The sequence below is a fragment of the Chiroxiphia lanceolata genome, chromosome 5 (assembly GCF_009829145.1).
Source record: "Chiroxiphia lanceolata isolate bChiLan1 chromosome 5, bChiLan1.pri, whole genome shotgun sequence".
Taxonomy (NCBI): domain Eukaryota; kingdom Metazoa; phylum Chordata; class Aves; order Passeriformes; family Pipridae; genus Chiroxiphia; species Chiroxiphia lanceolata.
In genome coordinates this window covers 48147782-48164471 of record NC_045641.1, presented here as the reverse complement: position 1 = coordinate 48164471, position 16690 = coordinate 48147782, and the positions used below count along the sequence as shown (strand labels likewise).

Sequence of the window (16690 nt, the reverse complement as noted above, 5' to 3'; positions counted from 1 at the left end):
TGAATAGCTTCCAGAAATTAACAGCCATTAGCTGTTCCCAGCCATGATGAGCATTTTGTGACCTCCTTTTTACCTTTTTACCTTTCCCTTCTTCAGGGGCCATAGCCCAGTTTAAGAATCCTTATTAAAATATTACTGATGATACTGACTCCCCAGTCTCTGCAGGTGGCCTATTTTTCACTCTCACACACAGGAGAAAGTTTTTTCTGTAATATTCATCCAGACTTCAAATGTATTAGTCTTTCTCTGTCAATCATGAACATGGGGAAGAGTTTCCTCCATTTTTATATGTCTTTTACAGCATCTGAAGTCTGCAGGTAATAGAAAACCCTATCAAAGTATTCAAGAATCCTTTGTCTTCATTTTCATGTATAAAAGACGCACAAGGTTAATGACAGACATTGTACTTTTAATCACTTTTTGCTTAGAAAGCTACTAAAAATTTCAGAAACAACAGAAAAGTCCTCATGTCCAAATTAATCCACTATAGATACTAGGCTAATGTGCTAACCTAAGCAGCATAATTTGTAAGAGAGATTCTGAGTTTCTGGTGCTGTTTTGTTTTATGTGATGAGAGCCTGCAGCTCCTCAGTGTCAGTGTGGTTGCATCCAACTTGTCCTAGGGCAAGCCACAGAGGTTTTAGAGATTTATAAGGCAAAAAACAGACTCCAATTTGTAGCACATGCAGCAGTAATATTAAAGAATTTTTTGCCACCTTGATCCATTTCAATCCACAAAAATCATACTAGAGATGTTTATAAAAGAGAGGGGAACTGCTGCAAGACAGCACAGTCTAGCCAACTGTCCTTCACTGTCCCCCACTGTTTCAAAGGTCAAGACTGGAAACATTCCACCCCATCAGATAATAACTTGGATGTAGATCATGACCAGAGATCTTGCATATATGCTCATATGAGAAAAATTAATCTCAGTATTCAATGGAAAGAACTACTGAAACAGAAAACATTTTGAATAACTTGAATTTCACTGAACTGAAACCCATCAGAGTGCCTCCATGACAGTGACACATGAATCGGTATAAGATTAACACTTCAACATAGGCTGAAAACAACAAAAAAAACCCAGAAAACCAAAAAAGAATTAAATGATGAAGCTTTCTGAAGATTATTGAAGACATTTTTATCTGTTGCAGACAGGGGCCATGAAAGATGTAAAAATGATAGTTTTGCCTGTATGCTATACTTGAGGGAATTTGAACTATCTTTGTCCTGACATTAGGACTGTCTTGGTATAAAAGAGATGCCTTTGAGATACTAGAATTGCTGCTTCTTAAAGTGCTAGTAATGCTTTGGGTTGCAGAATATATGGGTTCTAAGGGGATGTGTTGAGATACACAGCTTGGTGTGTAAGATAGTGAATGTGTTTCAGGGCCTCAAGCAGAGAATTACTGGATTATCCTGAGGACTTTTGAGGAGCAAAAAAATCTTGTTTTAAGGTCACTTTAAAATCCATCCCATCTCATCAGTGACTAGAAGCTGTAGAAGCAGTGAATCTCAGCTGCTTAGTGAAATTAACTACCAGGACTTGTCCAGATTGCCTGCAGTAGAAAACTGCTTATATCAGAAGTATGCAGATAATTAACATGTTGGTCGGTCACTACAGAATAGGATAAGTATGAAGAGAGGTGTCTGTTATCGTTTTCCAGTTGCAGTAAAGGTGTGCTGCTGAGGAGAAAGTGAAGCTTTTTACACTGCAGTTACCTTGATGTTTTATGTTTTTGAAAATGTGCTCTTAGTATATCAGTCATCGAAACTAAATATGGAGCCCCAACATTTGCTAAGATTATTTTTCTACCCCAAGTCTCATTTGATAGTTAAAAATAAAATCAGGAAACATTGTTCTACAAAACTAAATAAATAATTTATACAGCAAATCCTCTTTGCTTTACATTAATAATGGTGATGGTGCTTCCAAGATAACTCTCCTGCTGCCTGAAGGTAGCTCAGCCCCTCCACTCCAATGGACATGGACACCTACATGGCCAAATATTGCTAAAAGCATAATCAGGGTTCCATCTTTTCTGTCCCCTTCAGACCATGATATGTATATACCCACAAATGTCCTTAACAGAATGATTTATACTAGTTTTATTTTATATATATATATATATGCTATTTGGGAGACAGAATGGTGCTACTGTATAGTCATTTTTAAGTAGTAAAATTTACTGGGAATACAGATCAGCATATACATTGCTACAGGAGATATTAAGAATTCTCCCTCTGCTTTTAGATCAGCTTAAATATGCAAACTCTTTTCTCTACCTCTGGAGAAATGTTCTATTTTGCAGAAACAAAATCAAAATGACTTGGTAATTCATAATCCCTTGAAGAACAAGGAAAAAAAGTGAATATATAAATATTTTTACCCCAAAAATAGTAGAACTACATATTCTGAAAGCTGAATGCTGAGAAATTCCGAGCAAGAGTCCATGCACAATCTCAATGGGTCTACAAGCCACTTCAGACCAAAAGGCTGATATACGGCAGGGCTCAAAGACAAGATATCTCCTTTAACTTTCTGAAGATGGATGCTGAAACTGAAGTCCCAAAAAATAAGAACTTTCATAAAAAAATGAGACCTGAACATATTACTGTGTAGCAAAGTGGAAAAATGCTCAGAGATCATGTTTCTGTTCATTAATTGTCATTTTATTACCAAATGTCACATCAAACCGTAGAGTATACTCTAGCTTTGGATTGAACAAGAAACTGTTCTTTGGAAGCTTTTAGTTGTATCAGTAACACTGAAAAGTGAATTTCCTTAAAAATTCTTACTGGGAATGTCTATAATAAGTATAGAGGAATTCCATATGTTAATGGCAGTGGAAAAAATGATTGCATTTAAAAGCAGTAATATTGGAGAATACCCACTAATAAAAATATTAAGTACAAAATAGCTGCTTTGCAGAGACTTACAAAGCAGAAAAGTTCAAGTATAAAAAAACCAAGAGCCTTTCTGCATCTTATTGTACCGTATGTTATGTTTTTACAGCACCTGTGTTGATTTATTGGTAAAAATTTTTTTCAGCACTCAGTAAAGCTGCGGACAGAATTTACCAATTTTTGCTTCAAGGAGGCCATCCTACAGATACCACACAGTACAGAACTGTTTATCATGTTAAATGTTAAATTCAGTAACTACACATCAGTGTTGGTTTCCAGCTCCCCAGAGCCCCACTGTACCAGGGAGGTACCTTCTGCCCGGGGTTGGGACTGCCCCAGTGCCATCCAGCTGTGCTGGGGCTGTGGCCTTGGTACAGGCTGTGAGTAGGCATCAACAGGGAATTCTGGTTCCAGTCTGACAGAGTTCCATGCAGAACCTCGACAGCACTGCTGTCTACTTTGCAAGTTTGGTTTAGATCAGATCCATCATCCTGTTTTGTAATCCCCTAATCTACAGTGTGTTGCCTATAGCTACCTTCAGATTAGTAATTATTTTTTCTGGACTGTTTCTGATACACTACAGATAATTTCTAACATCATGTGGTCGAAAAGAAACTGCTTTACATAAGAACTACCAGAAATCTTTAGAAAAATGTGTCTGACTCTGAACTACTGCACTGAAATACAGCATTTAGCCTAAATGCAATAGAAGCGACTTTTAAGTCTTTCATAATAGGAATATAATTGCATAAAAGTGAATAATGAGATGGTAAATCTCTATCTTCAGTTGCAGTCTGAGAGACTCAGTAGGGTAAAAGAAAAAAACAGAGTAGCTTGAGATCAAAATGTTTTTAGTAATTAAACTAAAAAAAAAAAAAATTCTGTTGAATGATCACTCTTGGCAGTCTACCAAACAGAAAGATATGCCAACTAGCTGACACAAGGCACCCTCTGAATAGGGAAATGCTCAGGAATCTTATGTTAGCGAGAAAAAGCATGTGGTCTTTAAAAGCATCATTAGCCTCTTCTAAATTATCATTCAATGCTAACAAACGGGAATAAAAGTAACATTGACTGTTCAGAGCAACTAACATAGACATGTTTATCCTAATTATATGATATTCACAACAGACTGCAGGTGACAAGACACTGCCCTGGACACATAACAAGCCCCTGCAAAGTGGGTTGTTCAGTCACAGAAACTCTTTTGTTTTTGCTGAAGGAAATGTAGCTGAAGGACATAAGAGATTAACTTCCCAACAGCACCTGTGTCTGATCTGGATAAAGAAAAAACACCATCTCCAAGGCTGTAAAAGCTGCATCCTTCTCAAATGGCTTGTAAATAATCCATAAATCAAAACATTAATTCTTAAAACACTCCCAACTTGAACTGCTTATCCATGTTTAGCTATCATCTATTCAGCTTCTGAAAGAATATATAGTGCCTTTTCAGGGTCTCCAGTCTGCATCCTAACTGCCCCCAGCCTATATCTGGGCTGTACTTGTGTGGAGAAGAACGGAAAAAGCAAAACCTCATATTAAGATTTCCTGATGGGAAAAGCATTTTAAGTTACAAAACACAAAGTTCATCCTAAACCTGCAGCTTAAGTAATAAGTTGATTCAATTTCAAATTATTACCCTCACCATCATACTAACTCAGGTGTTTTCCTTCCACCCCCAAACAATCAAATCAAATCAAATCAAATCAAATCAGAAACCACCAATCTGATTCTACCACTGTGTGGTTCCTTATTCATATGGCAAAAATCAAGCAGAATCCAGGATTTTACACATTCTTCTTCATCTTTTATCACTCTAAAGTGGAAGTTGCTGTTTCTCACTTTAGAAAATTGTTGCACCAAACACTGAGTTTAAAACAAACCTGGAAAATAAGGAAACCAGGAAGCCATGGCATGCATTTTGATTCTTGCCTTGCATAGAAGTTTTCAAACCATTATGGAAAATTCTCACTGAAATTCCAGATTCTTTTGGATTCCAGAATTGCATCAATTCTGGATAGGGGGGATATCTTCTGCTGTTATTGACAGTAGTACTTCTTCTACCACAAGCCTTGAGATCATTCTGAAGTTGGAGTTCAGAAGGGTGAATCAATTAATTCTTAGTCCACAGCCCATTACATGTAAAAGGAGATCATTTTATGCAGCATCTAAGACATGTCAGCCTTCACTTGTGACAAGCTCATGACTTCTGCTCCTAAAAATTAACAGCTGCAAAAATGTAAATACACCCCAACACTTCGGAACAACTGGAACTTCAAATACGCGTCTGCAGCATTTGCTCAACATTATTAGTTTACACTGCCACTTAGAAGTATAAAGAATGGATTAAAGTAACAGGAATTTTACAGTTCCTAATTATGTCTGCATAGAAAATATATACTGCTGGAATCCTTAGACACATAATAATTCATATCTTACTATTACTTCTCTGATAGTAAAAGATTTCTTATTGGCCTTCAATAACCTGTTGAACTTTCTCAGAGATTTTAGTCATACATACTTATTATTCAGTTCATCACTTTGTACGTTCCTTCAGCTATAACTTCAGTGCATCTCAATTGAACCTTCTAGCATAAACACAATTCTACATCCAAGGAATAACTTACTTTCTTGTATTGCATTAAGAATTTCTGAAAAGTCCACATCTGTCTTCTGTATGTCTGGTTTTATCCATATTTGCGTTTCCAGCTGGTTAACCTGCAAATCCTCTCTTCCTTCTGAAGAAATTGAAGACATTGATGTGGTTTGTAACAGTGTAGTAGAAAATGCAGCTAAGAGGGTTTCAGGTGAGGAAGCACACACATTGAATGAAGATATTTCCATTTTTTCTCCTAAGCAGAACCAAATTTTCTTCAAACCAAGCAGTTTCAGATAGAACATGGACTGATTTAAAGCTAAACAACATTCTCTGCTATTAACAACAATGCAGAGTCATAACTAGCAAGTCCCTTGGTCCCTTGTTCGAGTGACCATACATCACCATGCCATGAGCATCACCTCTACAAAGCTAACTCCCAAATGTGAAAACAGACAAAAGGTGTTATTACAAATGACACAGGAACAACCAGACTAAAATAAAACACACTAACACGCACAAGATGAATTAAGACGCAAGACAGAAAAAAACCATTAGGACAAAAAGAGCATGGACAGCATGCTTCAGCCAGAGGCCACCATAAGTTCTCACATGCCAACCTGATGGCATGACATAATCTAGGAAGAAGTCCAGCACTGCAGTGCATTTCAAAGGAATTCACACTTGTGTGTAATGCTTGCTCTCTAAAAGCACTGCAGAATAAAAAGCTATTCTAGTGGGTCACAGTGTGCAAATCTATTTGCACACATAAATAGACACAAAATTTGCCCATTTCAGTGCTCTTTCAACATGAGGAAAGAAAGCAGCAAGTTTTGAAAACAAACTCTTTCCATGCAGAGAAAGGTGGCTGCCTATCAAGAGTAGACAGGAAAAGGCACTGGGCAAATGGGCTTAAGATGCTGGTTACAGGTATTTGGATACAGACAGAGAGACAGAGGGAGCTACTGGGAATACATCTGGTTTTTAAAGAGTAGCGGGAAAACCTTTCACAAAGGCATCTGTTAGAGATCATGCTCTTGAGCAACTAATGCACAGAGTTAGCAGAGAGCTGCAGTGGTCAGGAAGATATATCTGGGAAAAGACTTCACAACAAAAAGGCCAAGGTGGAAGAACAAACCTTCAGGTCATTTAGATCATTACTGTGCTTCACTAGATGCTATCACTCATACTTTTGATAGAGTCATTTTCCTTTTATCTACAGTTGCCTACAGCAAGATGGTCTTATTTTGAATTCCCTCCTAGCCCACTGTATCTTCCCCTTCTCCTTGCCAAATAACTACCTCACTACTGCCTTGACAAGAGCTATGAATTATATTCCGGGGCACAAAATTACTCAAACCTCTTTTAAAGGCCTTTCTTCACTTTTTTGGAAATACAGGTCTCAAAATGGGTACACTTGAGCCACTTTTCCTTTTTTTATTTTTCTACTTTTTAAGTATTATAAATTCAAATTGTCTCATGCTTTCTTCAGTGTATTCTTTTGTTTCACAGCAAAGACCCGCTGCTAACATAAGAGACAACTCCCCTTGTAGATTCCTGAAAAGTCATCTGTCATAGCAGCAGCAGGAGTCAGCATTTAATGATGTAGAACAAAGAGAATTTCTTAAGTGAGACAACTGATTATTCATACAATAGCAGCCTAGGGAAATCTGCTGATGGCCTCAGAGATGAGAGGCTAGGATTTGCCCCAGAAGAGAATTCTAAGGACCAAGGAAAAATACTCCAGCTGCTGAAAAATACATAAAAACAATAGGACAGATGTAGAAAACTAATCAATGGACAGAAATTCAGTTAAGCACCTCCGCAAGTGATATCATTCTGTTTCTTCTTAAATATTCAGCTACAACTTTTAACATATACCATTACATACTTGTATTCTCAAATCCAACAGCCTCTCTTCTGCATTTCAACCCTAGTTAGAGCAAATTAATGACGATACTGACAAATACAAAATGCCCTTCCTTCCCCAAAACCCTTCATCCTTGTTACACTCAAATCACTGCTCCTCAGGACAGATGAAGGTAGCAGGATCACTGCAGCGTATCTAGCAGATCTGAACTAATTGGGCCATGGTGAAAGAAGTGGCAAGCAGTCAGCTATTGAGGTCCAAAAGTGCTGATATCTGATGGATTATTTATCCACAAGCCTGCTAATAAAATTAAACTTTGAAGAACGCACATAGACAATTTCAAAGCCACTTTTTAGTTAATGAAAAATACTGTCTAGGAAGTGATCAGAAAATGACCAGCCTAAACTTGACTGCTGTTCAGACTATGAAGTCAAGACAGTTTTGCTGCATTAAAATTTCCTCTCCTGTATTTGATTCTCTTACAGTATAGGGAGGTTTCAGTAATCCATAGAAAATACAGTGTTCTATGCTTGTCTGATTCACAGTAGCCTTAATATCTAGCCTCGTTGCAAAAGTATCAGATCAACAACAGCATCCAGTCTGATTTTACTCAAAATTGTAGGCATACTCTTCTACCAATAATTTGTGGTATAACACATGGTTAATCACAAACTTTCCTTCATCAACACAAGGGAAAAAGAAATTTGTCTACCAACAACATATCTTTTAAGTAAGGAATTGCAGGAATGCTTTCTTCTACCATGATCTCCATTGTGTCAATAAACAGACTTGGATTAGGGCACATATGCTTCTACTCTCCTGTGAGTGAACATACAAAAACATAGCTATCAAAGATCAGTATCACATGTGTTCAAACATTTGTCCGCATTTGAAAAATCTAACTACTTGTGAATGATAAATTAGCAGGCAATTCATAAAAGGCAGGAGAAGAAAATATTTGCTGAATAAGCAGTTTATTGCAAAAAACTTGCCAGTTCTCAAGTCAGTTACAAACTGGAACTGAAGAATGGAGGCAATATTTATATATGATTGTGTAAAAATAATCTTTCTCAAATTTTAAATTTGTTTTTGAGAGAACCCCACAAGCAGCAAGAATCCTGCCCCTAATACTGGTGCAGTTGGCCTTTCTTATACAGCCCTGCAACCTACTATAATCACCAAAACCCACTAAGAAGAAATAGAGCGTTTTGTCATTAAAATGCATGGACTAGTCTTGGACTGTTCACTCAGGATGCCTACCCAAAAGAGATTGTTTTCAGCAACTGGACTTGAGTCTCCTTCACAGGCAGTAGGAGAGCGTCTGAATAGCAAGGGTCATAATTTTCAGGCATTCTGGCAGCACAAAAGGCCTTGAAAGTATGCGCAGTTTTGATGACCTTTAATAATCTTTCAGTCTCATCAAAGTGCAAGCTACCTTTTTATACCATTGGTCTAACAGATGCTTGATTCCTTTTATGCGTTAGGTGCATTCCTAAAACAAGGTCTAAATAAAGTACCAAACTGTAGTAAAATCTTCCTTTTTCTATTTTAAGTACCTTGACTGTAATCAGTAACAAAGAAGATCTCCATTGGACCTCTGAAGCATAACGTGGTACAAAACTGCATTCTCAAAGGATATAACCAGTAAATATTGTGCCTCTGTGGAGTTATCCAGCATGCAGAGAACACATCTGCTTTTCTGAGACATTCACCCACTCATGGCATAGGGACAGTCAGCCTGCTGCATGACTCAAAGGGAGTTCTCCTCAGAGAAAAAGAACTGATCAAAAATGATACCACCTTTTTGATCTGCTGCTGCCCTTACGTGTGGTGTAAGATGTGATGTTGAGCATTATACAACTCTTTTGGGCTTTTGGGCTTTTCTGGTACCACAGTATATTGCAATGTTTGGAATTTCTAGTGCGTTCTTCAGAACCCTGGAAGCAGTTACCTGTATCATATCTACTTGCCCAAGGAGTAAGCCCCCCTCATAATTTTTTGGGTTTGTTTTTGGTCTTGGTTTTGTTTTTGGGTTTTTTATTGATTGTTGTTTTTAGTTGTTTCGTTGGGTTTGATTTTTCGTTTGTGGTTTTTTTGGTTTATTTTTTTGTTTTGTTGGGTTTTGGTTTCGTTTGGTTTTTGTTCGTTTGGGGTTTTTTAATTATAAAAAAGGTCTGGCTTAATTTTGAGATATAAGAATGAACCAGCAGGCTTGGTGTTAGGAAGGAGGTCTTGAAATGTCTCGGACTGATGCAAATCTTTTGTGGAAATTAATAACACTATGCAGCCCTATTACAGTCAAATCCCTTTTCTGATTTTAAAAGCATCTCTGCCAAAGTAGAAGCTAGTTTGTTCCATCTTTTGACAGTCTTCCTGCAAGAATCTTTCTTTGGAATACATGAAACATATTTAACATTAGAAATAGAGTCTTACATAATACTAACTCCCTTTAAGCAAGAAATATAGAGCCAAGAAAAAACCACATTTTTCAGTCAAGCATTACAGGAATATAATAGCTGATTATTTGAAGTCTCTCTCATTGTTTCTTGAATTATAAGCTATTTTTTAAATGAAACTTTCTCAGAAACATTGCATAATTTTATATATGTTCTATTTTCATCATAGAGTGTCAAGAATCTTCTTAGTTATTTTAAGACAGCTACGGTACACTGGTCTTAGAACATTATAACTTTGCCCTGGGATCAGTGTGTTTACTGCTAAGTTGGTTCCTATTTTTTCCCCTTGAAAGAAATTCTCTGATGGCGGAAAGATCAAGAACATCCACAGAGAGCAGCATTTTGCACCCTTTGTGAGGTGACTACATATTGTAAACTAACAACATCCAGGAGCATTGAAATCTGAGGGTGAACTATACTGAATTTAAAGTAACCATACATAATTGATTGCAAGAGTGAATGAAAGATTGTTTTATAACAGCAAACAGGAGACTGATCAAAGCAGGAAGGAAAAGAAATAAGTCTTTCAAAAGACTAGAATTTAAAAACATGTAGTCCCCAGAGAAGCAGAGCACTGTCGAAGTCACCACTTAAAATTATTAATATTTTTGAAGCCCCTGACTGAGGACATGCTCAGGTCCCTCCCAGGTAGGCTCAGTACCTGTGGGTGTCACATGCAGCACAAATTGATACAGAGGGATGTGATTTCTGCCTGCATCAAATATATTTAAATTAAACAAAACAGATAGCATTGAAAAACAGTGCTTTTTATGCTACCTTTTTTTTTTGGTTGCTAGCATGCTGTTGTAAAACTCTTCTCCCAGCTGCTAGAATGAACATTCTAGGAGACTTTATACCTTAGGATCAGGAATTTTCAAAGAAGTGACTTTTGTCCTAGAAAAGTAAAGGGGTGGATTAAATGGGCTGAATGACTAAGCAAAATGATAGAAGATTTCAAGCTCTGCATCATCTGCTTGCTAGTTCAGCTCCTGATTTCAAAGTACTACCTAATGACCATGTGGTGACCTGTCGCTCAGCCCAGTGACAAAAGGTCCTCATTGTAATTGAGACAAACTTCTCATTAGGAGCTTTGCAGAGGCTCCGAAGCACCAATAGTCAGGAGAATGAACTGTCTCTGTTTTCAGCAGGGAGGTATTTCCAGATCACGCTTGAAGTACCAACACAGGAGAAATTTTGTTTGGTGCATTGAACTTGCATTGTTTTGAATGCAGACTGTAGAGAAAGAGAAAATTTAAATATGCAGGTTGGTTTCTTTGACATTAATGTCCCTTCTGCATAGGGATGTTTCTTGTAAACATGTTTATATATATATATATATATGAAAATTAGCTTAGTGAGAGAAATACTAAACCTTTTGAAATCTGCTTGCTTTTTCTATGCTTCATTCCACATGAGAGAAAGTTCTATATATATCCAGCAGAAAGCTTATTGAAATAGATTGTTCTGTTAATAATGTTAGACAAGATAACAGCATTACTGTCAGTGACAATTCAAATTTCCAGGTGAATTTTTATCAGCCATTCCCACACCATGCATGAGTTTGCTGCCAAGAAATACTTGCACGACAGAGTTTTCTGGCAGAATTAGTTGCAGGATTTTATTCTTTTGATCTGAGAGAGATGCATGCCACGTGTCCTGCCAGTCATCAAAGAAAAGAAAATGGGATTTAACCAACAAGTCACATCTAACTAACACATATCTTCTGAAGACCATTTACAACCAATTGTGAATGCTGACAAACATATGCACACTTTGTGATGAGAAAAGGATATGTTTTGCACAGTAAATTATCATTGTTGAAAGATTCAGTTCTAGCTTTCTCCGTAATTCAAAGTTCATTAACTCGTGACTAAGCTCATTAAGCACACATTTCCTTTTTTCCTTTAATTTTGGTTGCCACAGTTTAAGGAACCATGTATTTTTACTTACTCCCAAGTCAATTGTTCTGTTGGCCGACACCACTAGCTCCTCTTTCCTATTTGCAAGCTTAGTAACTACAGTCATCAATAAAAATGTTACAGTTTGATAACTAATTAAAAAAAGAAGATTCAAAATAAAGAAAAACATGGCAAGTAAAACATACCTTCCTTTAAAATTTGTAATCTATCAGAAACTACTTGTCACAAAAGGCAACAGAGTGCAAAAAAAGTTTCTTACGTAATTCCAATGAGCCCAGGAGACCTTCACCATAATGCTAGAAAGGAGTCCTTTCAGGCACATAAAATTCTTTCAAGTATCATGGATACACCTATATCATTTAATGTAGCAAGGAATGTCCATTCCAAAATGTACAGTTCTTTGCCTTTGAAGGGGATCTTTTTTGAACAGTAAACTCTTGAAAGCAGAAATTTCTAGAATATTTTTATGTGTTTCCTGGAGTGAAGAATCTTTACATGGTAAGTAAATTTTAGAAATAAATTATTTCAAAGACAACCATTACTGTTGGTTGTGAAGATTGCCTACAGAACTAAGTTGTACAAGTGATATAAATTACTATCTAAATTAATATATATAAACTTTCATATAATCTTTGAAATGCAAGAAAATCTTGCTGGGGAACCTCTGAATCCCTGTTACTACAAAACAGGTAATAACTATTAGGAAACATTGCAAGTACAGAATAACTAAGAAGATTCCAGAGTTTCACACAATGAAAGAATTCACTTTACTGCTGCTTAGACTTATTAAATAAGACATTTCTTCCACAGCCAGCAAATTTAGTGACTCCTAGGGAAATTAGGTTTGACAAGTTCTGCAGAATCTGAAAATAAAGGAATTTGTCACCAAGAGAAAGAAGTAAGGTAACATTGTTCTCTTATGGAATAGATTAACAATGGAAAGAGCAGACAGAAACTCAGAAACTGAAGTCCTGCTTATCACACAGCAAAGATGCAATGCCATCAGATGTGAGGAAAGCTTTTTTTTTTGTCTGCAGATTTGCCTAACCCTGACATTGAGGGAACGGACTGGGACGACAATTTAACCTCCTCTACATTTGTTCAGTACTTTGTTCTACTGCTCTTACAGACAACCTAAATGATGATTACCATTGCTTTCAAAATGAGCCTTCTGTGTGCATCACAGATGTATTGATTCTAAACCACTTTCTCATGAGAGTTGTACCATTCACTGCAGCCAAAGGTCTGCCACAAGCACTTCGAACTCTGTACTTCAGTAGCCTTGTACCTCATTAGCCACAACACACCACAGTTACTCACATAACTGGAAGATGATAATTGGAGGTTTCTCAAAATCAAAAACATACTGTCCTTCCCCGGTTTTGGAAGGAATGCATGAATGTCATTACATCCAAACTTACCATCTGATTCCTATACTTGTTTTTGCTTTCCTTCTGTCTAAGAGAAAGTTCCCTCATATGGGTGCATCTGCAAAGGCGTCCAGAGTCTTCACTTCACTGTTAATAGACATTGTCTTCCACTTGTTTCTCCATTTTCCTCTATGTTTTGTTTCAGTTACTTGATACTTTTTGATCTGCTTAAAATCAGAGCTCAGAAGCTGTGGTTCTGCTTATGGCTGAGCAGTACTTATTTGCAAGCTTGCACAATCCAACTTTTAAAATTTAATTTATTTTTAAATAAGGTGGAGTACAGACAACTCACGGCTCCCTAGCCACTCTAACATCCAAATTAATATAAGAAGCTGTGAGCCTCAGCCTCCTTACCAGTTACAAATAAAACTGGCAGGGAAGCAAGTTGAAAAGAATGCTGTAACACTAAACAATATCTATCGTTCCTCCTCCTTAGCATGTAGCTACCTATGAACTTCATTCAAAGGAAACATCTGTCAATCAAACAGAATTTATTATAGATAATAAAAGGTGTCATTCTGGAAAGAAGAAAGGTGGTGAAAGGTAACAAAGCGTTGTGAAGAAAACAGCAGTAGTATGCTATTAAAGGGAAAAAATACACTCAACTATCATTTTATCAAGGATCTTTTCTTTCCATGGTTCTAGCCTCTCTGACTGATAAGAATTAGAAATGTCATTTTAAGTCCTCAAAATACTTTACCGTAAAATCTATTATGCTAGACTGCCTTCATGTTTGGGGTATTTGTTAACTGGAGAAAGGAAATTTCAGACTGAATATAATGTACATTACTCCAACAGTGAGACCTACTTGATTGTGATAACAGCACTGAAAGAGAAGGAAAACCTCGGTTTGTATGAACTATTTAAAATTAGACTGAACAAAAACCTATGAATGTACTGCATGCAATAGCGGGAGGATAGCTTAGAAAACACTGGTGTAAGATCTGGTACCTGTCATTAATATACATAAGGACAATTCCCTTCTAAAATATAAAAATCCTTATGATATCTTAGATAAAATATTGCCATTGGACAACTAGTGTATTAAACTAATTATGAAGCTACAGCTGTTAATTTGTGACTGAGTTAGAATGAAAAATATATGATTTTCAGTTTAAATTGGAATTTTCTATTAGGAGTGCTATTCATTACTGTTGCTGCCTGTCCATAATCTTTCTTAGACTCTACTTGCATATAGCTCAAATGGTTGCAATTTAACCTGGACACAGACAGAAATTCAGTGCTCTTATAGAGAATTAAAAAGTTAGACACAAATCGTAAGAAAGTTATTTCATTCCAGATGAAACAGTGGTACTGTAAGTTAGTTAAGAGAAGACTCCTGTCATACAAAACACTCATAAAAATCTGCAGCTTTTAAGGCTGTGGGTACTATTAACTCCTCTTAACTTGTGAGGCTCATTAATCTAAATGCCTCCCCGAACCAAGCTGCCAAGCATGTTCTCAGTACATCATAGATGCTGTTATTGTCTAAAGACCAGAATATGAGAGATAAAACTAATCTCATACACTGAAAGCTAATTCCTCAAAGAATCATCATCTAAATGACGGTCACTGATAAGCTCCATTTTAAGAAACCTCTGGAGTCTACCTAGAAAGGGATCTTTTTCTCAAGCAGAAGCCAGCATATGGTGCTTGTACATTATTCAGTAGTAAAGCACAGGCCATGCTTATCAATACGTAGATGTAGAATGTGTAGCATCTTAAAGAGAACATTGCTATTGTGCATATTCAAGATACTTTTTGTGACAAACTGTGATGCAGGGTTTTTTTGTCAATCTCTTACCATGCTGCAGACATGATTATATATCTTTAGCAACAACAAAATTTCTTTAGTAGTAATTTCTGTACTTCAAAGAAAATAACAGAAGCTGAAAAAACAGGACAAACAAGTGAACAGAAGAACTGAAATAAACAAAGCATATGGTTATGAGTCACTGTAAATTCTTAATTAATCTGTGTTGACAAAGATATGGTGACTAAATAGTATGGGTGTATAAGACTCATGGCAGTAGACCTGTATAGCAACCCACAACAGATAATCTAAAATTTCAGCTTCTACAAAAGTTAAGCCATTTACTAGATCTTCAAGGTAAGGGGAATACACTAATGGTTTTGCAGGCAAAACTCTCTGTCTCACACAAATAGACTCTGTCTCCTGGCACCCAAGTAGCTGCATACAGCATGTATCATGCCCTTTCCTGGGCAGCAACACTGAAAGATTATTGAGACCCTCCAATATAGAAGCTACAAAACTGACTTCATGGGCAGCCTTAGTTTTCTCTACTCAGAAAAGAAATTCAGAGTTTAATTTTCGCTGCGAAGAAAGACTGAACATGGCCAGCACAAATGTATTCCCCTGTTATAAGCAAAGATACTTCTAAAATAGCTCTGGCAATTATCATAATAAGGAATGAACTCATGATGTCAATTAGAATTTGATGGTCCCCAGGAGATTTTGACTTTCTTTTAAAAAGTTTCATTTTGTTAACCAGTTAACTTATGTTGTAAAATCTTCAGATCCAGAGTTTTTGTTTGTATTATAGCAGCAAGATTTTGATCTACACTCTGGATTGTGCCTTTGTTCAAAACCAGTGTTCGTGTCAATTATTGAGTTCCATGGGGGGATGCCTGTAGCCTCTAGAACACTGTCATTAACTCAGGGCTTATCAAAATTAAATATATATAAGGGGAACAGCATTAAAAAGCAATAGCGCAAAGCTCTTTCTGCATTAACATTTTGGATACCAGTATATGTTGTATGATTTTTAAGATTAAACTTACATTTTCATTTCCCACTTTCAGCTGTCCCAACTGCTGCTACTCCCTATAATCTATAACTGACAAAAACATACCAAACATAAAAAAATCAATCAATAGTTCTGACAATCAATAGTTTGATTTCCATGCAAACATGATCTCATGCTATTAATAATAGCTTCCCAACTTCAAGGCACATCACACGAGAAATGGAACTGAAGAAGGTACCAAGGTAAATCTGTTACCTGGCTGATGGGTTTTTGCTTTTCCACTAGTGACTGCTGAAACCATAGATCCAGAAGATGAGGCTTCCATTTTTATTGACCCTCTGACTTGTGGGAGTGAAGGATGCCCATCCACAGGCGGATGCTGTGACACTGGGTAGCTTCCTGCAGTTCTCCTCTGACAGATTTGCACACGCTTTTCAGCCCCATGAATAGATAAACTTATACCTGACAGGAATAAGAATTAATACTGTTAGATACAAGAGACCAGTATGGAATAAGTAAAATATAAAAATTGTCATGGTTTAAAATGGAGCTGTAACGGCCTCCTTACGGGTGGGAGGGGGGAAGCAAACTTTAAAAAAATTAATTTTCTATGAAAATTAAAAATGTGAACCTCTTTGCTGCTGTGTTGCAGACATCAGAGTCAGCCACACTAATAGATATTTAAATTAATACACAGTCATGGTTTACTGCATTACTGGCCTGCAGAAGGAAATATCTTCCATT

The 16690-nt window shown here is 36.8% G+C and overlaps 1 protein-coding gene across 4 annotated transcripts in view; it reads right to left on the bottom strand.

Annotated features, from left to right (window-relative positions):
* The window catches only part of ANO4 (anoctamin 4), a 119465-nt gene extending 103108 nt beyond the window's left edge, over window positions 1-16357 (bottom strand). For 2 of the 4 annotated variants that reach the window (XM_032688342.1, XM_032688343.1), the window contains exons 1-2: window positions 16202-16357; window positions 5535-5645 (exon numbers count right to left, since the gene is read on the bottom strand). In XM_032688342.1, the coding sequence (XP_032544233.1) occupies window positions 5535-5645; window positions 16202-16271 (181 nt within the window). In that variant the 5' untranslated portion in view covers window positions 16272-16357. The remainder of the gene's footprint in view (window positions 1-5534; window positions 5646-16201) is intronic. The other 2 variants (XM_032688344.1, XM_032688345.1) reach the window with 1 other exon arrangement.
* Between the last annotated feature and the right edge of the window lie 333 nt (window positions 16358-16690).